The sequence below is a fragment of the Mesoplodon bidens genome, assembly GCF_964165515.1.
Source record: "Mesoplodon bidens genome assembly, chromosome: X".
NCBI classification, from domain to species: Eukaryota; Metazoa; Chordata; class Mammalia; order Artiodactyla; family Ziphiidae; genus Mesoplodon; species Mesoplodon bidens.
Window position 1 is genome coordinate 55106503 of NC_138163.1, and position 24019 is coordinate 55130521.

At 45.1% G+C, this 24019-nt stretch overlaps 1 protein-coding gene across 3 annotated transcripts; it reads right to left on the reverse strand.

The window, feature by feature from the left end:
• Positions 1 to 1061: 1061 nt before the first annotated feature.
• SRPX2 (sushi repeat containing protein X-linked 2) lies at positions 1062 to 23648 on the reverse strand. Of its 3 annotated transcripts, none has more exons than XM_081223295.1 (11): positions 23276 to 23648; positions 21358 to 21440; positions 16820 to 16900; positions 10356 to 10547; positions 8065 to 8241; positions 7661 to 7787; positions 7380 to 7501; positions 6110 to 6289; positions 5319 to 5452; positions 2701 to 2822; positions 1062 to 1590 (listed from the first exon to the last, which is right to left on the reverse strand). In XM_081223295.1, exons 2-11 carry the CDS (start codon positions 21437 to 21439, stop codon positions 1410 to 1412), a joined length of 1398 nt encoding a protein of 465 aa, XP_081079421.1. In that variant the 5' UTR covers position 21440; positions 23276 to 23648; the 3' UTR covers positions 1062 to 1409. The 3 variants fall into 3 exon arrangements, with proteins under 3 accessions (XP_081079421.1, XP_081079420.1, XP_081079422.1); XM_081223294.1 differs by having other exon boundaries at positions 21358 to 21590; XM_081223296.1 differs by lacking the exon at positions 6110 to 6289 and having other exon boundaries at positions 21358 to 21590.
• Between the last annotated feature and the right edge of the window lie 371 nt (positions 23649 to 24019).

Here is a 24019-nt window from a genome sequence, read left to right on the forward strand (position 1 = left end):
TTTAGGAACACTGACTCTGGAGCCAGGCTGCTGGGGTTTAAATCCCGACTCTGCCACTTCTGAGCTGTGTGATCTTAGGCAAGTTGCCTAACCTCCCTGTGCTTCCATCCCTGCGTCTGTGAAATGGGACTCATAACAGGACCTACCTTACAGGGTTCTTGTGAAGATTTCAGTCAATCCAGAGTGTTTAGAACGGCACCTGGCACATAGTGAGTGCTCGAGCATTTCAGCACTGCCTCTCCGCCTAGCCTGCTTCCTTCTCCCCTCTAATTTCCCACCAGTGAACCCCTGGGGAAAGTGGAAGGTGAATGGCTGCTGAGTCTTAGCCATGACACTGGGTTCCAAGAGAGTAGAAAAGAAGGTTCCCAGCAGCCTGGGGAAGAGCGCTTTTCTTTCACACACTGATGCACGCTTGAGTGCGGCCAAAGCCAGAGCAGGGTGTCTGAGTGTGGCTCTGCTTCCCAAGAGCTCAAATAGCCCACATTTCCTTGCAGGCCTGACCCTTAAGGCTAGCCTTTGTGCTGCTGTAGCTCTCACCTGCTCTGCGCCCATCTCTTCAAAGTGGGTGGCTGAGTAAGTTAATACATGAGGCTGAGGCTGTCTTTTTTCCTTCTCCCTGATTTAGTTTATAGTTGGTGGTTCTGAGGTTTCCTAGGTCACGAACTGGGAGCTTCTCTGAGGAAGGGGCAGCATTGGCTCCCTTTTTGCTATGAGAACTGGAGGCTCAGTAAGGAGAGAGACTGTTGCCCATGAGCTGGTTGGAGGGGCAGGAGAAAGCCTTCTGCTCTGGCCTGATTTTTCTTCCCAAGCTCCCTCCCCCTGCAGCAGTTTGCTAATTCTTAGGTGAAGCGATGGCTAACAGAACATTTGTGGCCCAGTACCCTAAAAAGGGAAAGGACAAACAAGCTCAAGAACGTTTTGGTGCTCCCCCCACCTCCAATCACACAGTTAACCTGTAAGGAAGATCAGCCACACTTGCTAGTGTCCTGGTTGTCTGTTGTGATGGTGCTGCCCTCTGCTGCCACTTCAGGGTAGAGAAACCATTTAAAACACAGACGGTCAGTGAATGAATTTAGAATTTACTTATCTTGAAGACTTTGGAGAGCTGGGCAGAAGCCCAGGTTAGGAAAGCAAGACCTTCTGTCCACAACCTGCTGCCCAGGGCCTGTCCTCAGTCCCTCCCTAGCTTCTTATGCTCCTCCAGTGCTACCTAAAGCAGAGACTTGCTTAAGGAAACTATTCCACAGCCCTAAAAAGGTGCCTGGAAATGTCCCAGGATCAGGGAACCTCGCCCACCTCAGAGTCCTTTCCCTAGAGCTGTGGAAAAGCATGTTCTCCTTTTATTAGGCCCCAGTTTCAGCTGACTGCGGGACCTTTCCCCTTGACCTCAACCATACCCTGGCTCAAGTTCACTCGCATATGTCCCTTTGCATCCTGCGCTGCGTCAGCTCCTGGTTGCTCAGTAGATAGTCATCAATGAAAGTGAAGATTTCCTCGGGAGTGACAGGTTCCATGTAGCGTTCCCGGTCAATTCCCTGCTTGTCAATCAACACCATGTTGAAGTAGGAGCGAGTGAGGTGCTGAAATTGCCTAGAGAGAAGAGCCCAGGGAGGTCTGAGACCTTGTCTTGACGTCATCCCACCAGGCTCTACTACCCTCTGACCTTTCACAGTTCCACCGATGGACTAATTTTTTCCCCACCCAATCCCTTGGCCCCATCCCCGCCACTACCTGTCTCAAGTCTCTTTGTTTCTCTCTGCCCAGACCCGAGTCTTGCTGCCCCTACGTGTCTAGCTCTCTTAGGCTGTCCCTTCCTCACCCCAGATGGAACAGCTTTGTTATTACCAAGCTGTGTTTGCCTCACAGGCCCCCTTAAGCAGGGCTATCACATACAGCAATGCGGGCTCCATGGAATAACTCCAGGGAGCACCAGTCACATGCACTATGCTTCGACTAGTGTTTCCTAGAGTTGGGCTGGGCACAGCCTGCACAACAAAACATGGCAGCCCTGAGGTTGATGAATGTCGCCTGGTCAACCTTGAAGTTGAGCAACATCACCAAGTCTGCAGTCTCCTTCCTCTGAGTGTTTCCCAGTCTCTCTTCTATCTGGGACTGAATCTTTCTGTCCCTACTGAGACTGAGCCCTAGGGGCAGGTATTGTTTATAGAACAGAGATCAGTGATGGCTTTATTGGCTCTGAGTATATGTGGAGGCACTGGAAGGGTGATAATAGATAGATAATGAGAAAAGTCAACTTCTACCCCCTGTTGCCTATGGTCTTCTCTCCCCCCAGGGGCAGATGGGTATGATTCAGATTTCAGTGCCTAAAATGTGTTTTGCTCCTTTGGAGACTGAGGGCAAAGGGATAAGGCCATAAGGCAACAGGATCAGAGGCTTATCTGAGTCATGTCTGGGTCTGGGTCTCAGCCCTGGCTGTGCTTCAGAGTCACCTGAGGTGCCTCCTAAAAGCACAGTCCTGAGGTGGTTTGGGGTGGTCATCTGTATTTTAAGCACCGCCCAACCCCCAATTTAATTCTGACACCCTGCCACTCTCTGACCTTACCTAATACATCCAAAGAGCTCAAACACAAGGAATTCCCCAAGAGAGTAGTGTCTGCTGATTGTCCCACAACCCTCCTGTGACCAATGTCCTGCCTAGAGTTTCTGCCCAGCCCTTCCCTGTGGCCTCCCAGCCCGGACCTGAGCTCCTCGATGATGCTGGCTGACAGCTGTTGCTCCCGGATGCGCCCCACTTCCTGAGGTGGCTGCCCCACCAGCTCAATGATGGTCACGTGCCGCAGGTCCAGTCCGCAGATGGATTGCTGGGAGGGGAGAGAAGAAGGTTTTCTGGAATAGGCTGTCAGACTCAAACCTAAGGCTACTTAGCTGATTCCTCCTGGGACCACGTGGAGGCAGTGTGGGAAAGGAGGGGCTTCTTCCCCAACCATCACACCAGGGGGTCTACGACCTCTTCCCTCTGTCATTCCTGAAGCACTTGCCCTAACAGTGTTTCCTTTATTCTAATGAAGCGTGGGACACTGGTTACACCATGTGGGGTAGAAATGTAATCGATAAATTGCAGGAACATCATCTCTCCTTGCTTAGTTTTGCATAGGTTTTTAAATACATAGGTTCTTTTTAAAATTGAGATATTATTATTATTATTATTATTTTTTATTTTTTTGCAGTACGCGGGCCTCTCACTGCTGTGGCCTCTCCCGTTGCGGAGCACAGGCTCTGGACGCTCAGGCTCAGCAGCCATGGCTCACGGGCCCAGCCGCTCCGCGGCATGTGGGATCCTCCCGGACCGGGGCATGAACCCGTGTCCCCTGCATCGGCAGGCGGACTCTCAACCACTGCGCCACCAGGGAAGCCCGAGATATTATTTGACATATAACATTATATTAGTTTCAGGTGTACAATATAATGATTTGATATTTGTCTATATTGCAAAATGATCACCACAATAAGTCCAGTTAACATTCATCACCACACATAGTCCCAGTTCTTTTTTCTTGCAATGAGAACTGTTAAGATCTACTTCCTTAGCAAGTTTCAAACATACGATATAACTATAGTCACCGTGCTGTACATCACATCCCCAGGACTTATTTATTTTATAACTGGAAGCTACATAGGTTCTTAATGGATAGCCATTGTGATAGGATAACAATGACTATTGTTCATCAAACACACATACCTAATGCTTCGCGGGAATAATTGAATTTAATCCTCACAACACCCCTAACAGGGTAGGTGGTATCATTCTTATTCTATAGAGGAGAAAGTAACTTGCCCACATTTGCATGACAATAAGATGCTGAGCCAAATTCAGAATGAGGGCCAAGGCTGCCTTCCCCAAGTGTGTGCTCCTTACCACTAAGCTACATGGCCATGGCCTTCTCTCAGTCTCCAGAATTTCTCCAAAATGGCACCAGTGCCCTTTCCATTACCCTTTCTCACGTTCCTCTGCACTGGGCAGGACACCCTGTAACCCTACCCCGGCTCTTTGTCCTGCCTCATCCAGCAGGGGCGCCTCTTAGCCAGTTACCTGGGGGGAGGTTTAAAGCAGCAGTGAGCACTGCCTGGTGCCCACCCCTTGTTTAATCTTTGGGCTACTCCTCTAGACCTGGCCCTCAAAGTCACAGTCCTCCCTGGCTGGTTTCTGTTCTTCTTGCTTTCTGCTCAAGCTGAGGTATTGCCTTTGTCTGCCTTTTTGGGATCCCTGGAGGAACTAGGTCCTTTTTGGTCTAGATACCCAGGGTCATTCTCTTGATACAGCTGCTTTCATCCTGGGCCTCTGAATATTGACTTGGCAACTTGTGAGATTCAATTTTAGAAACTCCCTAAATAACTTCTTCTTTTACCTGGGTATCCAGCCCCTTTCAGCTTATCAGAGCTGGTTCTCCAAGCCTTGTCAGCATAACTTGAATTCTCTTCAAGAGCCTAGTCTCTTCTTCATTTTTATCATTATATTATTTCTCTCCTTTTTACTGAGGTATAGTTGATTTACAATAGTATATAAGTTTCAGTTGTATAACATAGTGATAGAATTTGGTCTATTCCTTTCACAAGTCCCAATGGTCAGATCTGTTCTGTCCTTTCCACTTCTCCTTCCCCCACAAGTGGCTTTAACTAGATATCTGGTAGAATGTTAAAAATCCTCACGCAATTCCCTCATATTACTTTGCAAAATCACAACACTTTTCCTTCTCGTCTGCTATTAGTCGTGGTTAAGAGCACAGATCCTGGAATCAGACTGCCAGGGTTCGGTCCCGGCTCGGCCACTTACTAGCTAGTGATTTTGGGCAAATCGTTAACCACTCTATGCCTCAGTTTCCTTACCTAAGAAATGGGGATAGTAATGGTACCTATTTCATAAGGGTTGCTGTGAGAATTAAGTGACTGTGTGTAAAGCACATACTTGTATACCTGGTCCTTATATAGCACTTACTGTCTGTCTGTTAGTGCTATTATTCCTTGAAAACATAAACATAATTAATTCCCCACATTTACATTTGATCATCCATCTTACAAGTCTCTCCAGAGTGTTTTGCCACACAGCCTTCTCATGCTTCACCAAGCCTCCTGTAACCCACCATTGCAGTGACCTCACTGTCTTTTCAGTAAAAGCAGCAGTTTTTAAAATGTGCTAAATTTTTCTACAGTAAAACTGACCAAATGTGGTCCACAGAGTCTGAGGAAGTAGCATTTGTGCTGCAGAAAGAGCAAGTCTTTGAGAAGAGGTAGGAGAGTAACGGAGTGGGGTAGGGGGGAATGCAAAGAAGCTAAGCCCTGATTAGAGGAGTGGCTCTCACCTGTAGCATAGAGATCTGCATTTTATAATATCGGTTGGAGGGATCAGGAGCCGAGATGATGAGGAGTCGCCGTTTCTCATAGAACTGATCCAGAAGGCCAGCAGCCGAGTTGACATTGACATTAATCTTCATAGCTAGGGCAGAAGCACATGGCCAGTCAGAGTATGGACTGCTCCTTCATCCCAGCATGGATAACAACATCCTGGGGTGTTCCACCCTTTCGGGTTAACCTTTTTTGGTTGTTTCTCCCTTTCTTTTTTTTTTTAACATCTTTATTGGAGTATAATTGCTTTACAGTGGTGTGTTAGTTTCTGCTTTATAACAAAGTGAGTCAGTTATACATACACATATGTTCCCATATCTCCTCCCTCTTGCGTCTCCCTCCCTCCCACCCTCCCTATCCCACCCCTCTAGGTGGTCACAAAGCACCGAGCTGTCCTCCCTGTGCTATGGGGCTGCTTCCCACTAGCTATCTATTTTATGTTTGGTAGTGTATATATGTCCATGCCACTCTAACACTTCATCCCAGCTTACCCTTCCCCCTCCCTGTGTCCTCAAGTCCATTCTCTACTTTCCTTGGGGGAAATCCCGAAAGAACACTTGGAGATTTTAAACCCTTTTTCTTGGAGGTGGAGTATGCTAAGGGCGAACACTGGCCCTGAAACATCTCAGAATCCCTCATTCCCACATCAGACACATTGCTCTTGGCCCCTGAGTCATAGACATTGGGAGATCCCCCAAAGTAGCCCTGATCAATATGTCCACTCTCCCCATTTCCTAGTTTCACTCACGAGCACAGATAGGTGGTGATCCTGACCACTGGCGGCTGGACTGGCACACCCGGGACGGGGTCCCTTGGCGCTCATACCCTCCATCACAGTGGTATTCACAGGTGGCACCATAGTTGTCCCCCGCTGAGGTGCAGGTGAGGTAGCCATGCTGTGGTGGTTTCAGAGTTGGGCAGCGTCTCACTATCAGGGAGGAGTTCAAGTTAGGGGCTATGCTATCTCTTTTAGAAAAAAAAAAAGGCTAAGAGGATGCCTATCCTGGGTTGCCTAGATCAGCAGACCCAGAATGATCAGAATGAGTGACTTGTCTGTGTTTCCAATGGCCAGAGCTAGAGCCAGAATTTTCCTTCCTTACGGAATTAAATCTGAAATGTAGACAAAGGTGTTTATAAAATGTGGAAGCACAGGTGAGTATACATATTGTCATCAAAAGACTATCAATCTGTAAGAAGAAATTGCCATTTTTGTTTTCAGACTTTGGGGACACCCCACATAAAGATGACTACCTTACAAATTACTTTTAATATCAAAAAGAAATTGGAGGAGACTTAAATATCCATCAGTGGGAGAAGTGTTAAGCAAAGTATGATATATTCTTAGAAGCAGATTATTGTACTGTCATTAAAACACTTCTGAAGAAACTTTAAAGAATATGGGAAAATTACTTGTGTTATAATGAAAAGTAAAAAAGGGTGACATAAGATTGGATATGCAATATGATCTCAATTATATATTTTTTAAAGTATGTGTGAATAAAAGACTGGAAGGAAAATACCAAAAGATTAACAACAATTGCCTCTGGATGATAGAGTAATAGTTTTTTTTCCCTTTATATATGTCTTTATTTCCCATATGTTCAACAGTGAGCATGAATTAATTTTATGATGAAAACAAAACAAAACAAAAAGCAAGAATCGGGCAGCCAACACCACCAATTTCAGCAGAGGAGGAAGATGGAGAATGAAGGCTGATTAGCTTTAATCATTAATTTGAAGGCCAAGAAAAGAAATGGATAAGAGTGCCTTTGTGGATTTTATGTAGATTTAGGAGAGTGAGAAAGTCTTGTTGGGAAACAGAGTTTCTGAAACATGTGTATGCACATGTCATGCAGGTTTCCTGAATGACCTGTTTAGTGAACTTATTTTTCCCATCTCCCAATATATATGCATTGTCTGTTTCAGGCATAGAGAGGAGAGGGTTGTGATGGGCATCTGGAGGGTAAGGGAAGAGCAGGAATAATAAGCAATGCAGAAATGGAAGACTTCTTTCTAACCTTGTACTTTTACAATGAACTTGCAGCTGGCCCGGTTGTAGGCTTGGTCATAGGCAGTGTAACGAATCACGTGCTCTCCTTCGGGAAAGTGAGAGCCAGGCTCAGGGCCCCGAAGTGTCACCCTGCATGGGACAAAGTGAGAGAGCCACTGAGGAAAGTGACTCTTAGAACTGGGGTCTGGGGCATATTATCACTGTACCCTCAGTCTGTGCGGTTCAGTGTGGGCAGCCTGAGTGCCTGGGAGAAGCTGGTGGGAAGCATAGGAGGCATCCATTACTCACCTGGTGATGGTGCCATCAGCCGAATCTTTCACCAGGGGTGGGTCCCAGTATACTCGAGCAGTCAGTTTCTCTGGCTCTGCCATCTTCTCACGGGAGTGGGGACAACGGATCTTGGGGGGATCTATGTCTGCCAAGGTCAGAAATCAAGTGTTGACTCGCGGGTCCCCTGCCTTCCTTGGAGGGAACCCATAGAAACAATGCCACACCACTGGGTAGGTAAAAGATGCACTCTCAGTTCAAGATGCTCAACAAAACTGGGGAGGCCCAGCTCCACGGGAAGTGATCACTTTGTTAAGCCCATGCCCAGGGTACCACTCTTGAAGCGAGCAGGAATGCCTTCTGTGGTGGACATAATGCCAGGCTGGCTCTTTGCAGCAGGACAGCTGGGAGCAACCAGCATTTACCTACACATACAGGCTCGCCTCCACTCCATCGCCCATCTTCCATGCAGATTCGGCTGCGGTCACCTTCTAGGTGGTAGCCACTGGAACAGCTGTAGTCACAGCGAGAGTCAAGAAGCACCCCATTTGTGCATGTGTAGGTGCCACTCATGATGAGTGGCAATGCGTGGCATCTCATCTCTAAGAGAGAATGAAGTGGCAGGTTCAGTGGCCTGTGGGGTTATGTGGAGGTGATGCCTGGGCATCTAGCACAGGGAGAACCGTATTGGAAACAGCAGAAAATACAGAAAACCCTACACCAAACTGCCCTGACATTTTTGTGCCTGATTGCCTCTTTTTCCTAATTGCCTTCTTATTTTGATATTATGAAGTATGGTACTGCTCTTGGTGGCTGGGGCTGGGGTGGTGGTCTCAAAGAAGTAAATTACTCATCAAAGTGCATGGATTTGAGAAACGCACCTGAGTTTGGATCCCAGCTCCACCACTTACTAGCTCTGTGACCGGAGCAAGTTACCTCATCTCTCCAAGCCTCAGTGTTTTCGTCACTAAAATGTGTATACCATGAAGTAGGATTGTTGTGCCGACTAAAGAGAAAATGCATATTAACCTCTGGGCTTATTCGGAGCCTCAGCAGCTGATAGTTTTCCTCTCTTGTTCCTCAAATGCTAGACGCCCTTGAACAAATTTAAGGCTCCTTTTTTGAGTATAATGTTGGTACTACCACAAGCACTCCTCAGCTGAGGCTCACTTACAGGCAGGCTAGTCCTCTGTGCCAGTGAGGATACAAGTCAGGCCAGTGCCTGGAGGGCCAGCTTTGGTGGCATTTGCTTAAAGATGAGTCCGTGTGCTTTAGACATCACGTGTGCCAGAAGCGGAGACAGCTTCCATGAATTGATTGTGAGCCTGTGCTTGCCAAAGTCTAGTTTGAAATACCTGATACCTGAAAGAAGTAGGCCAGCCATATCTTCCTTTAGGTTGTCTAAGTTCTAACCCTCCTTAACTTCAATTATTGGAGCTTTGAATAAAGATTCTATGGGCTATGTTTGTTTTGCTTCTTGGTCAAACCAGACTTGAGGATGATTGCCTTTTATTTTTTCCAGTCTCCTTTATATAAAGACCTAGGCCAAAATGACCTCCTTGAAATCAGGTCCAAAAAAAAACGTTTGTCTTTTCAGCTGAATTTGTTTTCTTAGTATTATATGACAGTGAAAATGATAGATCCAAAGTGTTTGCCCTTGTGTCTCTTATGAGGAAGGACACAGCCAGATTCAGTGTTTAAATATAGTAATTAACTCATTCTAGGCACCTGGAAATCTGTACATCTCCATTTTTTAACTGGTTTTATGTTCATTTGTAGACTTATTTTAAGTTTTATGTTCATTGTAGACATTTGTAAGGCCAATTCAAATTCATTTTGGAAATGATGGTGTCTAAGTCCTAAAACAAATGCATTATGGTCACCTAGAGGGGCGTGGTAGCTTCCCTCTTTCTGGCTATCAAGCTTCTCCTGTCCTCCACAGCATCTTCTCTGACCAACCCCATTTCTCTCTGAATGCTCAGCATTCTGCATCCCCTTACACTCCATTCACGTGCACACATTTGTGTTTCCATCCCATTAGTCTATAAGCAGCCTGGTAACTGGGGAACTGGCTCCTGAAGTGACCAATACAGGGCCCTGCACACATGGGTGTTCTACAAATGGCATTCAGTGATAGACATAGGGACAGACAAAGCTCAGCTGCCAAAATGAGGTAGGCTGTAGGGCTTGAATAAGAGGTAGGGATTTGGGAGCTAAGGGGGACATGATGTGAAACGTGCGTATTAGCATGCCCACATTCCAGCCTTAGGGATTCTTCTTGACTTTCAGAAGAAAATGAAGACTAGTGGATGTCTTATAGTTTCACTGCCAAGGCCTTCTAAGGCCTTAGGTCAGGAAGTACAGCAGTTTGCCACAAGTGGGAATGAGTCTGAGACCACGTATGCTCAGAGCTCCAGAGGAAGGCCCAAGTCTACATCAGGCCCCAGGCGTAAGCCTTCCATGCACTCCTCAACCTCCTGAGCCAGAAGGGCTGGTTGCTACTTAATGCCCCTATTGCTTGACCAATGACCACAGGGAGAGAAAATGAGCTAGAATGTTAGGATGGGGAAAGACCCTGTTGGGAGCCTGTGGAAGATTCTCAGTTTGCACTTGACAGAGGTCAGAGTAACACCTCCAGGCATATATCCTGGGTGGCTGGCCAGCCAGCCTCTCTCACACACTCATGTCAACATATGCATGCACAGACACCACTTACGCCTGCAGTAGGCAGTTCCAGACCAACGGCGGTTTGGCAGGCATTGCACCGACCTCCTTCCAATCAGTCGAAAGCCCCGGTCACAGGAGAGCTCACAGCGAGTGCCCAGGCTGCTGTGATAATTTCCTCCTCTCGGTGAGTAGCATGTGGCTTCTCCATCCTGGATATTTAATGTATAACACCATCGGGGGACTGTAGCAATAGAAGAAAAGTAAGCTAGAAGTACAGTAATCAAGACAGCGTGGTATTGGTGAAAGGACAGACACATAGATCAATGGAACAGAACAGAGAGCCCAGAAACAGACTCACACAAATATACTGAAATGATTTTTGACAAAGGTACAAAAGCAATTTAATAGAGGAAATATAACCTTTTGAACAAATGATGCTGGAGCAATTGAACTTCCATAGGCCAAAAAAAAAAAAAAAAAAAAAAAAAAAGGAAAAGCAAAGCAAAGAACCTCGACCTAAGTGTCTCATACCTTAAACAAAAATTAACTCAAAATGGCTCATGGACTTCAGAGAAAAAAGTAAAATTATAGAACTTTTAGAAAAAAAATAGGAGAAAAATCTTTAGGATTTAGGGCTAGGCAAAGAGATCTTAGACATGATGCCAAAAGCACAATTCATAGAAGAAAAAAAATCAAGAAACTGAACCTTGTCAAAGTTAAAAACTTTTGTTCTGTGGAAAGCACTGTTGATAGATGAAAGACAAACCACAAACTGGGGGAAAATATTTGCAAACCATATATTGGACAAATGACTGGTATCTAGACTATATAAAGGACTTGGAAAACTCAACAGTAAAAAAAGCAAACAATCCAGTTAGAATATGAGCTTTAGATATGAACAGATATGCCACTGAAGAGGATATAGGGATGGCAAATAAGCACATGAAAAGATATTCAGCATCATTAGTCATTAGAGAAATGCTAAATCAAAACTACAAAAAGATACCCTTGTACACCCATTGGGATGACTAAACTTAAAAAAAAGGCAATTCTAAGTGTTGGTGAAGATGGAGAGAAACTAGAACTCTCATACATCGCTGGGGGAAATACAAAATGATGCAGCTACTTTGGGAAATTATTTGGTAGTTTCTTAGAAAGGTAAATGTACACTTGCCAGGTGACTCCACAGTCCCACTTTAGGTATTTACCCAAGTGAAATAAAAACCCATGTTCATACAAAATACTGTACACAAATGTTTAAAGTATTCTATTCATAATTGTCAAGCACTGGAAACAGCTCAAATGTCCTTCTGAGGGTGGATGTTTAAACTAACTGTGGTTTATCCATACAAAAGAAGGCAGTGCTGATACATGCAACAACTTGGAGGAATCTCTAATACAGTTTGTGAAATGAAAGAAGCCAGAAGCAAAAGGCTGAAGGCTGTAGGATTCCAGGTATGTGACATTCTGGATAAGGCAGAAATATTGGGATAGATCAGTGATTGCCAGAGATCAAGGGTAGAGGGGTGGATAACCTCAAAGGGACAGTCCTGGGCAAATTTTTGGTACTGTGGTACTGGTGACCTGACTCTTTGCATTGTCAAAACACCAAAAAGAGTGAATTTTTACAGTGTCTACATTTACAATAACTGTTAAAAATAACACAAAGATGTAAGCTAGAGAGAGGAAGGGAATGCCATGTCAAAGTAGGCTGCTTAGGAATGAAAGTCCAATCCCAGTTCAATACTGAGCACAAAAGGTAATAGGGCTGTTAAATCATAAAGCTATCATAAAGATGCCTCATCTGCTACACAAAATAAATGACTCTTCAGTGGGTTCAGATTTTAAAGGGGAACATATAAACAAGCAGAGGGCCACCTGCCCAAGGATGCATACATAGGCTGACACAAGTTTCTTAGCCTGGGGCTGGGAAGGCTAAAGCCCAATATGAGCTAATTTGGTTCCCAAATCCTAAGAGACAAATAAAGGGGGGCTTTGATAAAAAGCTCAACAGGAGCTAAAGGAACAAAGAAAGGCTAGAGCCTCTGTTTGAGGGCAGCTGGAGAATGAAGACAGATGACAGTAAGAAAAGTAGCCTTTAAGCCACAACAGCCTTGTGGCTTCTAGCGTTAGCTTTGAGCCTGTGGCTGTGACACACAGCTGCCATCTGGAGACACCATCTCCAAATGACAGAAAGTCTCTTAAGCACTACAGTTGCAGAGCTGTTGATTATATGGTCACAACACATATCATCAAGACTTTACATTCGAGGCTGGGACCTCAACAATTACTCTCATCCTATTTTTCACCCATATTCTGTCAAGGAAAATACACATAAAATTGGAATGGATAGAACAAGCAAGCAATAATAAAGGGAAATATATACCTCAGGATAAATGCTGAGACAGTAATAGAGGGTCTAGCTATTGTAAGTAAGTCCAGATTTGCTGGCCTCGAGGAATACTGGCATAAAGAGAACATGTCAGATTTGTGATTAGCAGAGGCAGGGGGTGGGGGGAGGGGGAATTGGATGAAGGTGGTCAAAAGGTACAAACTTCCGGTTGTTAGATAAAGAAGTGCTAAGGATGTAATGTACAACATGATAAATACAATGAACAGTGCCGTGTGTTATATGTGAAAGTTGTTAAGAGAGTAAATCCTGAGTTCTCATCACAAGGAAAAATATTTTTTTCTATTTCCTTAATGCTGTATCTATATGAGATGATGGATGTTCAATAAACTTATTGTGATAATCATTTCATGATGTATGTAAGTCAGATCGTTATGCTGTACACCTTAAACTTATACAGTGCTGTATGTCAGTTATATCTCAATAAAACTGGAAGAAAGGAAAATAAAGATTTGAACCATGAGGCACAGCAGTTTACCAAAAGGAAAAAAAAAGAACACGTTGGAAGGCTGGAAAGAGCAAAAACACTATCCCAATTTTCTTTTTTTCCAGATTTGTTGAGGTATAATCAACACATAAAATCGTATATATTGAAGGTGAACAATGTGATGTTTTAATATATGTATACATTGTGAAATGATTACTGCAATCAAGTTCATTAACACATCTATCACCTCACACAGTTACCATTTTTTTTTTGTAGTGAGAACACTTAAGATGTACTCTCAGTGAATTTCAACTATGAAACATAGAATTATTAACTATAGTCCCATGCTGTACGTTAGAGCCCCAGAAGGAAGAAGAAGGCAGCCTCTGGGAACTATAGTCTGGTGAGACCGACAGCACTGATAGCAAAGTGTTCTAGAATATTTAAACATAGGCTTATGAGCAGTTAGGAGAAGAGGTGGGGATCTCCAAGTGACCCCAAAAACAAGTAATTGAAGACTGACCTTGTTTCCTTTTTGGGTATGGTCACCAGTCTAGTAGAGCAGGGGAAATGGTAGGTGCATTATGTGGAAGTCAGTGAGGCATGTGACAATGCCTTTCACGCCATTGATGTGGATGAGATGAAGAAATACATCCACGTGGGAGAGGTGACAGTGCAGTTATGGAGATTCATAACTGGCTGAACAAAAGAGTACTGATGGGAAATTGAAACTAAGAACATGGTAGGAAAATTGTTAGTCATTATGGAGTAGCTACGGTGTGCTAGTCACCATGCTTTATATTTTCATTTTCCCATCATCTCATATAGTTCTCCCAATAGCTCTGTAAGGTACAATATGTAGGTATTTATCCTTATTTTGCAGATGAGGAAGTAACTTGCCCAGGATCCCTCAGCAAGTAAGGGACAGAGCTGGAATGTGAACCCCAGGTTTGTCTGGCTCTAAAAGCCATTTTTTTTCTAACTATAATTATCTGTCATTGCAGCATGTTAGGCTGCTGTTTTGAAGTATACATTTACATTTTTGATTAGGTACTATAGCCCTATGTTTCAAAACCCCAAACGTATAAAAAATTATGCAGTAAAATTCTCCCTCCCACCCCTGCTCCCACACTTACCCCCACTAAGTCCCCCCATCAGGAAACACTGTTAATAGTTTCTTTACACATATACAGCGAATCTTATTTTCCCCTCCACTTTATCACATAGAGTAGCATATTATGTCTACTGTTCCCACCAATGCTTTTTAAAATAAACTTAACAATGTGTTTTAGAGGTCTTCCCCTATCACGCCAGAGCAAGCATGAAATGTAAACGGAATAACATTTATAAAATACATAGCACAGTGACTGGCACATAATACGTGTTTGTCCAGGGTCAAAACTGCTGGAAGGTGGAGGAGCTGGGATTTGAGTTCAGGCCTGTGGCCTCTGCGATCCACATTATCTCTTTCTAGAGATTATAAAGAAAACAATGTGCTGACAACAGGATTGAAAGTGCCTTCTTCGTGATTACCTTCAGATAACTCAGGCAGAGTTATCAGCTTGCCCAGAGCTGCAGAAATCTGGGAGCAAGTGGTGGCCCAGAGGATTGGGACGTACCTCAGAGAACGGTTTCTGACTCTAAGCTAGGAGTCAGTTTAAGAGAATGAAAGAAAGTTCAAGATTAGTGAAAATGGTACCAAAGTACATGCACACTTTGCTCTAAAATATTGATCTGCTTTTTCCTGGTTAACTCTTGTTTTTGTTTTTTTTTTAAACCTTCTTTGCAAAAAAAAAAAAAAAAGGGTTACCTTTTTTATGAAAGAGATAGAATAAGCATGGCTTTGAAGTCAGACAGACCTGGGCTTAAATTCCTGCTCTGCCACCCCTGAGCTCTATGATTCTCTAAACTGAACTTCCCTGAGCTTAGTTTCCTGATCTGTAAAGTGGGGGTAATAAACCAGTTTCATAGGACTGTTTTGAGAATCAAATGAAAACGTGTGTGTGAAATATATCTAGTCCTGGGAACGGGAATGATATTCCCTGAATCAGTGTCTGGGTTTGAGCCACCGGCTCATCCCGTCTCAAGCAACAAAACGCTGCTGCCATCTGGAGATGCCATCCCCAAATTACAGAAAGTCTCTTAAACACTACAGTTGTAGAGCTGTGGATTATGAGGTCACAAGACCTTACAAGGAATGCTGGAACCTCAGGTTGTACTTTCCTGGCCACCCCTCCCCCCTCAACATAGATAACCGTACTGAGTTAGTTTTATGCCCTGAGACGAAGTCCCAGAGATAGCCATGAGACACTTGACCCCAAGGCCAAAGGCCACCATGTGGCTTATTTTTTTAATGGCTTTATACACATTTAAAAATAACCAATGAGGCAGATTAATATTAATCATAGGGCTGTTGGACCCTCCCTCCCGAAAGTACCTTCTGCACCTGTTGCTTTTTCCTATCTACTTCTCCCATTTACAGTCTCCTACAATCTGGCTTCTGCTCCCAGAATGCCAACCAGCCAGTAAACATTTCTTGAGCATCTACTTTTGACATAGCTCTATGGGGTGTCATATGTGGCTCCTTCTGTTAAATAGGTAACTATTTTGTTGAGGGTGATAAAAAGTAAACCAAAGAGGCAGTATATAATGAATGCTGAACGAGCGGTCCAGACAATAACCATTTAATTCAGAAGAGGTATACAGTAGGTACTCAACAAAGAGTCATTGAATAAATGAATGAAAGAATGAATGGATGATGGAGAGTTCAGCATGGGCCAAAGCAGTTAGGGAACAGTTAGGGAACAGCATGGCTTGCAAAGCACAGAAACAGCATGGCTTGCAAAGCATGGCTTGCAAACAGTTAGGGAATAGCATGGCTTGCAAAGCACAGAAACAAAGAATCTTAGAGGTGGAAGGGATATCAGACATTGCGTGGTCTAAATTTCCTTCTAATGCAGGAATCGCTATTCAGCATTTTTCACAGATAGTCCTCCTGCCTCTCCTTAGAAGGGTCCCTAGATCATGGAGCCTTTCCAAATTTGGTCTCACTCTTCATATTTATCTCCTACTACTCCCTCCACATCCCATCTCCTCTAGTCAGGCTGGATTCTTCCTAGCTCCTTCCTCTTACACGTTAGTTCTTACCTCTATATCTGTGGCCATCTGCTTTGCTGAAGGCCCTCCCATCCCCTTTCCAGTTCTCAGATCCACACATCATTCAAGGCCTAGTCTCAATGTCATCTTTCATGACCCCTCCCCTGACTTCTTTTTCTTAACTCCTATCGCATTTACTGCTAGCACAGAGTTTCACACTTACTTGCCCTCTGCCTGCTAATTTTATTGCACCCTCACCCATATCTCCGAGCAGAATGTAAGCTTCTTGAGGGGGACAAAACCCTACCTTAGATTTTATATCACCCAAGGCTTTCATTACATAGGATTAGGTATACAGTAGGTACTCAGTCAATAATTATAGATGGGCAACCTTAATTCTAGACAGGTGAGATCACACAGCAAGTCAGTAACCAAATTCATGACTGGAGACCACAGCCCCTGCTTCCCTGAGCTGCAGCTTTGGCACAAATGAGCCAAGCTGGGTGAGGATGCTTCAGGCAGGGCCTAGGCCTTAGGCCAGATAAGGCCCTTCCTGAGCCTGAGAAGCAGTGAGGATTACCTCGGTAGTCTAGGGCAGGGGCCTGTGGGACCTCTTCAGCATATACTTCATTGTAGCTTTCATCTGGGTAGTAGCCTGAACCTAGAATGAAGAATATATCAAGATGACATATTGGTTTCTTGCACAAGTCCTTCCCAACCTTTTCCCCTTTCCAACTTGGTCCCTTTCTGAGGACATGACACTCCATGGGTGGGGAGCTAGGTGGCTATTTAGTGGGGAAAATCCTGCCTTGTGAAGCAGCAGAACTATTGTGGGCAAACGTCCACACCTCAGGTGCACAGAGGGTGAACTCATGTTGGGGGAGAGGTGGGTGGCTTACTGGTAGCACTAGAAACCTCCATTCAAAAGAAAAAAATCAAAATTCTTGACCAGCCATGAATCCTGCCCATCTGGACTAGAAATGACCCATTTCCTTGATGTAACACATGAGTTTTGGTGAGACACTGATGACCAAGCTCTGAGGATGGACAGTTGTTGTCCCAGGTAGGAGGAAAACATAGAGCCTGAGCAAGGGTCTTTCCACTAGTGATGGGCCTTCTCACAATCCTCAGAGGGAAATAATTCCTCAAGCTCCCACCAGCCCACAGGGCACCAGCCTTTTGCCACCTGGTTGCCAGGGCTAGGGTTGGCATGCGAAGGCAAAGAGGGAGGGCTCAAAAGGCGAGGGGGCATGAGAAGAGTTTCACTTCCTGAGCAGTTTGTCCTGCTTTGGAGAGATATCTAGTTCTTCTAATCATCAGGCGCCTTAGTAGGGGGCTGCTGAGCTAGAGAACATTCCACAACCACCCTCATCCCGTTAAGTGGGCCACTCCCTGGTGGAGGCCAGTCTATGGCTGTCCGGGAGACTAAACAGTGCGTTCCACCAGACGGCAGGAAATGGGTCATGAATACGAACTAATTGGAATACAACTTAGTCCTTTCCGGAGGGAAGTTGCCGGAAGCCCTCTTTCCAGCCTTCCAGAGCCCTAAAGCACACACAGAAATAGAGCAGCCAGCCGTGCTGGAGTCAGAAGACAATTCAGCATTCCCAGGAGAGGGTGTGCTTCCAGGACAGGGCTGGGTTTTAGTGCTGAAGCCCTTTGGCCTGTGTCAACACTCCGACCACAAGCTCGCCTGCCTCCTCTCTGCGCAGAGGCACAAGGCCCCCTGCACTAAAGGGTGGAGCAGAGCGCAGATGATGAGGCTCTTCCAGTCCCCACAGGCATAGGCTGCGGGTGGGGGCGTGTTGGGAAACCAGTCCAGCTTGATGAACAAGGGAATGAATCAAACTGAAAGTTTGCCTTATGAAATCATGTCCTTGTTGGTTTGCCCTCATTCCAGAGGAAAGAGTTCATTTTTTTCTCCTTCCCTTTATTTTTTCCTGGTTTCCCATTTCGCTTCTTCTCCTGGATTTCCTTTATTTCTTCTTAGGCCTCCTCTCCCTTGCTCCCTCTTTCCCCACCTGGGAAGTTTCTTTGTAGGGAGGTGGGAAACAGAATTCTTGTCAGCTGTTTCAGTTTAGTATCAAAGCCTTACAGCGCCTGTAAACAGGAGGACAGATGTGCACGATTCTCTAAACGCTTTGGTCCCCCTACCCTTGTTCCAGAGCTTGCTTGTGAAGAAATGCCCAGCAGGGAGCAAGCCTCTGTTTACCAGAAGAGCAGACAAGGATGTCCAAGGCCTGTGGCCAGATAACAACAACCACAGTAACAACGGCTGCTAACGTCACTCAACACCTACTCTGGGTTCAGTTTACCAGAAGAGCAGACAGGGATGTCCAAGGCCTGTGGCTGGATAACAACAACCACAATAACAACGGCTGCTAACATCACTCAACACCTACTCTGGGTTCAGTGCGTTACATACGTCATCTCATTAGATCACCCTGACATCTCAGTGAGGTAGACACCCATATTGCTTTCATATACACTTGAGGTAACAGGCTCAGAGGAATTCAGGGAGTAGCCCAAGGTATCCCAACTAGTAAGGAGCAGAATGGGCATTCCAGCCCAGGGCGGTTTGATCCCCTCGAGACCAAACTCAGACACTCCACTAAAGATGGCGGTAGGGGAGAGCTTTGGACAACGCCCAACAGGAATAAAAATCCAAAATCATTCTCGCAATTCAGCCTTTTTTCACTCTATGTGTGCGGGATCGAAGGCCACCAAGCATTTCACATCATTCCAGAATTACAGGGGATGTGGGAAAGCTGAGGGGAAGACTCAGTCAGATAATTACAGTCTTCACCAGGGTACAGAGGTGGCTGGCCCAGTGCCAAGTCTGCTTTGTGACAGGAATAAGTTGGGGCCACCTTACCACTTTAAGCTTTTCCATTTCCCCTCTTTGCCTGTCTTTGTGTATTTTTTGGCAAATATTAAGATACTGAGATGAGATATGGGAAACCAGAGGGTCCCCCCTTCCCACCTTGTTCTATCTGCTTGTCCCTCTTCAGTCCTGGTTGGGAGAGATTTGGGCAGCATTCCTTGGTTCCTTTATGCTGATCAGTGGTTACTCTGTGGTCTGTTACTGGGTTCCTCCAACTTCCACAGTATAGTCAGACCCTCTAAGCACTACCCTTCACAAAGGTGTGGTTGGAAATGTAACTGATAGTTGATGACAATTTTAAGGTCCCCCCTAATGCTTTGATTATGATAAGAAATACTGTCTGACTTCCTGAACTGCACAGATATGCCAATATGCACTTTTAACCCACTGTTGGCTTGATTTATATTCTTAACGCTTCCCACCCCCTGCTGATTATTCTTGGATCCTTTTTCTGATTAGCCAGGAATCCACACTTGGCTGCTTTCCTGGTACTATTCCCATTGGAGGACAAAGCTATAGTCATGAACAAAACAGTGCTGAATGCTTAGAGAGTGGTCATTAAATATCTATTGAATGGAGAGATGAACAGGTGGGATGGAGCAAGCTCCGACAACTGAGCTAGTGATGTAGGGGAGGATTATCGGGAAATTTCCAAATTTCTCTCATCACGTAGCCTCCTAAGAAAAGAGAAAGGCAGAATGAGTGGGTTTGCAGGGCTGTCAGAGACCTCACCAGCCTGGGGTCCTGAGAAGGAGTGATGACCAGAGTGATTCTTGTGAGAAATGGGGAGTAGCCACCTTTGCAAACAGCCCTTTGAGAGTTTCAAATGAATCCAAGTCTTTAAAAAAACTTGCACTGTCCTTAAGACTCCAACAGTTCAGGCTTCCACCCTGGGAAAACTCAAGACCTTTGTGTGCCATGAGGTTTCTTATAGTTATTCAAAATGGGGCTTGAGCCATTTAACCTCCACTCCATAGTCTCATGGTCTTTGGCCGGATTTTGGTGTCATGTACTTGAACTGAAGCTGGGGGGAGGTTGGGGAGGACGGCTGCACATGGTATCTCCTGGGGACTTGGGGCTCCTATAACCCCAAGCAGTGTGCACTCTTCCAAGGGCTTGACTTGAATTTCTTCATCTCAGTGTCAGCCCTTATGCTTCACCCCCTACAGAGCCAGGTTAAGCCAAGGAGGGGAAGAAGTGTGCATATTTGTTGAAAGCTTGATGCAGCTGTTCCAAACAGAGCTACTGCCAGAAGCCTCCACCAGGAGCTAAGGGCATGTGGAAAATTTTAGCTACAATGACTGCAGCTGTGATGGAAGCAGTTTCTTATTTACTCATCTTTGGATGTTTTTCTAACTCCATTAGTTGGGCCTGTCTCCTGCCCCTACTCCCCCCAGCCCCCGTGAAGGCAGACGCTGCAGGCCACAGAATATTCTTAGCACTTGGAATGCCAGCTGGGCCCCATCAAAAACCCCTGTCTGGCACCTCATTATCCTTCCTTCATTCCTCCCCTTCCCCTCTCCCATGTCCTTGCTGGGTCTGTTCTCTTGAGCTCCCTATGTCTCCCCAGGGGCAAAGGATGAAACATTCAGGGATCTAGAAATGCCCATCCCTTCCAAAATAAGAAACAAGCCAGAAGAAACTGAGGGATTCCTGTTTAAGAGAATGTGGTCTGAATTGTCACTAACAATCTTCAGCAGAAAAGGGCTATAAAAATCTCATCCTATAAACAAGGTCTGGGAGGAGGGAGAGAAAGAGAGAGAAAGTAAGTGGAGAAGCAGGTAAGATAGTGGCCTCAAAAGCCATGTTGACCAACCTTATTTTTTAATATTTATTTATATTTATTATATTTATGAAGTATAGTTGATGTATAATATCATATAAATTACAGGTGTACAATATAGGATTCACAATTTTTAAAGATTATACTCCATTTATAGTTATGATAAAATATTTGCCATATTCCCTGTGTAGTACAAATAAGCTACAAGGATATATTGACCAACGTCATTTTTATGCTGGTGCAGCCTGTTTTCAAAAATCTCTTATCAGTTTGCCTCAAAAACCTCCCTCGGTAGCCTTTTGCAATGTTTAACCATCTTTGTTGTTGAGGATAGTTCTTCTCTGTATCTAATTTAAGTGCCTCCTATTGCGGTCTAACCCTTCCCTTCTCTAACACTTGCTCTAAGCCCTGCCCTTCCTGGAAATAATGGGCAACAGCTCCTAGAGCTTACCTGCATACCATGTTGGCGTCACTGCTGGAGTGAGGAAGAGCAGCAGGGAGAGCGCTCCTCTTCGAGTTAGTTGAACGGCCATCCTTGAAAGGGGGAGAAGGGGGAGTGGGAGGGTCGTTTAGGGAGACAAGAGTAGGGGTATGTGGCCAGAAGCACCAGGGCAAAGGAGGATGACTTTCAGAAATCAGCCATCAGTGAACTTCCAAAAGTGAGAGAAAGCAGAAATGCAGTATCTGCAAGGAAGAAGAGAGATTTTTAAATTAATGAATGCCTGTTATATGGTCCCCCTTGTAAGGATCTTCCACTTTATAGAATAACAACACTCTGTTTGTTAATTTTGGTCTTTTCCTCCCAGGAGGAAGAGGACATAAAACAACCAGTTCTCACTTGACCCTGGTGATATCTGATGCCAATGTTCCATGGTCCAAGTTACAGAGAGGGACAGTGAGGTACCAAGACGAGGAAAGGGCCAACATTAAGTCATATAGAACCAAGAGGGAATCCTGCAATCTAAAGGCACCAGTTGATGGTTTCATCCACTTAACTAGTACTTCCTAACCACAAATCTGGGAAAGTGTTAGCATATATGGACTAAGAACTTGAACTCTAGAGTTACACAGATCTGCATGTGTATCCAATTCTGTCCCTATTAGCTATGGGGCTTTGGACAAATTCCTTACCTTCTCTGAGCCTCAGTTTCCTCATCTATAAAATGGGAATAACAATAGTATCTACCTTATAGAATAGACTATTGCCTGGCACATAGGGAAGCAATCCATGTACATTAGATATTATTATTACCAACTCCATCTTGAACAGGACTGGATGTCTCCTTTCTGCAGTCTCTCAGGTGGTGAGTATACCCTGGCTCTGTTCTTAGCTTTGGGCTTTGAGGCTTAGTGGTTTAGTAGTGGCTTCTAGCTTTCAAGTCCAGCCTAACCTTCTAGTTTTACCCTGCTGAGCCAGCAGGAAGTCAGTGGGGTTGGAAAGGACCTACTGAGGTACGTGAGGAGAGGGTAAGCAAGCTCCCACTGCCCTCTTACTACCCGTCCTGTCCTCACTCTAATGGGATGAGAGTTGTGTGGTTCCCAGTAGGCAAATACTTCATAAATGACAGTATTAAAACTTGCTGCCCATTGGTATAAACTGGCCACTGGACTTCTCAGCAAGCACCCACAGGCTTTCAATGAAATGCCATGCTCGGGGGAGGTGTCAGCCCCAGAAATGGAGGAACAAAAAGATGGCAGATTCTGGCCAGCCTCCCTAAGGGGCGTGAGAAGTCCAAGAATGGCAAAAATTCACTCTCCAGTTCATTACTCCCTGGCTTCAGATTTTGTCTAGAGAGTTTCAAGGAAGCAGGATGGGAAGAAGTAAGAGCAAGCGGGGGAGGCAAGGAAAGTGGAAAGATGTGGAAGGGAAGCTTAGCAAGAAAAGACAATCTGCCAGAGCTGAAGGCAAGAGATAAAAGCAGAAAGAGGGAGTGAAAGGATGAGAGAGAGGAGATTAAAGAGAGATTCAGGAAAATGAACAGCTAGATGCCCTAATCATTGACCCCTCTCCCACATGCAGCTTCCATCCAGTTCCTTGGTTTGGGAGCAGGGGCTTTCCTTTGCAGACCCAGTGCTCTGAATCCGTGACCCCTTCCCTGCCCACCTTCTCCCCAATCTCAGACTGAAAACTTGACTCATCACAGGGGTCAGCCATCCCTCTGCTGTGGGCCGGGAAGGTAGTGGGAACATATGTCTGCAGCCAGGTCACGGCTCAAATGGAAAGCAGCATGTGGTCCAGTTTCATAAAAGAACTTCTTCCTCCCCCCACCCCACCTCCAAGCCATGTTGCCCAAGTCCTGGGTCTCGTTATCCTCCCGGGTTGTGAAATGGGGTAGTGTGGTGTGGACGGATGAAGCAGCAGATCTTACCTGTTGTACGGTTTTTTTGTGTTCTCCCTCTCTCCTTCTCTTTCTCTTTCTCCTTCCTCGCTGCTCCTCTCATCAGTCGGAAAAACTTCGACTTTTTTACATTCCTAGAACGAGTGGCTCCTGGTCTGTCGGGGCCTCCGGGATTCTGTTAACACTGCCCAGATGTTAGGATATCAGCATCTGCCAAAAGTTTCCTTAAAGCTATATTATCCCCAAAGCTATAGCTGCTCCTCCCTCAGAAAAGAGTTTTAGAGAGGTGGGGGAGAAGGAACTCAAGGATGAGAGGAGCTCAATCCGTCTGCTGCAGAGCAGAGGAAAGTGTGAATGACGCTGGCCCCAAGCCTGTGAGTATAGTAATGACTAACAGGCTGGCTAAAGGGCTTCCAGAGATGTGGTGCACTGAAGAACACTGTTTTTTTTTTTTTTTTTTTTTTTTTTTTTAAATGACTCAGCATGACCTCAGGATTGAATGAAAAGGAATTCCACAAACTCCTAGGAGAGGGGAAGAGTGGAGCTGATTTTGACATTCCCTGCAGATTTCCCCTGTAATTCCTTAGTACTCTTCATCCCCAAGTTGCCCTGCCATCCCTATGTACAGGGTCAGATCCACTTTGAAACCCTCTCTGATGACCTAACTCCTATGGACTTCAGTTTCTGATAAGATTATGTTGCTGACAAAAAATACCATGCACTTCTAGCCTGCAGAATCAAAACTGATTTCCTGTAATAAGAGTGGAGACAAAG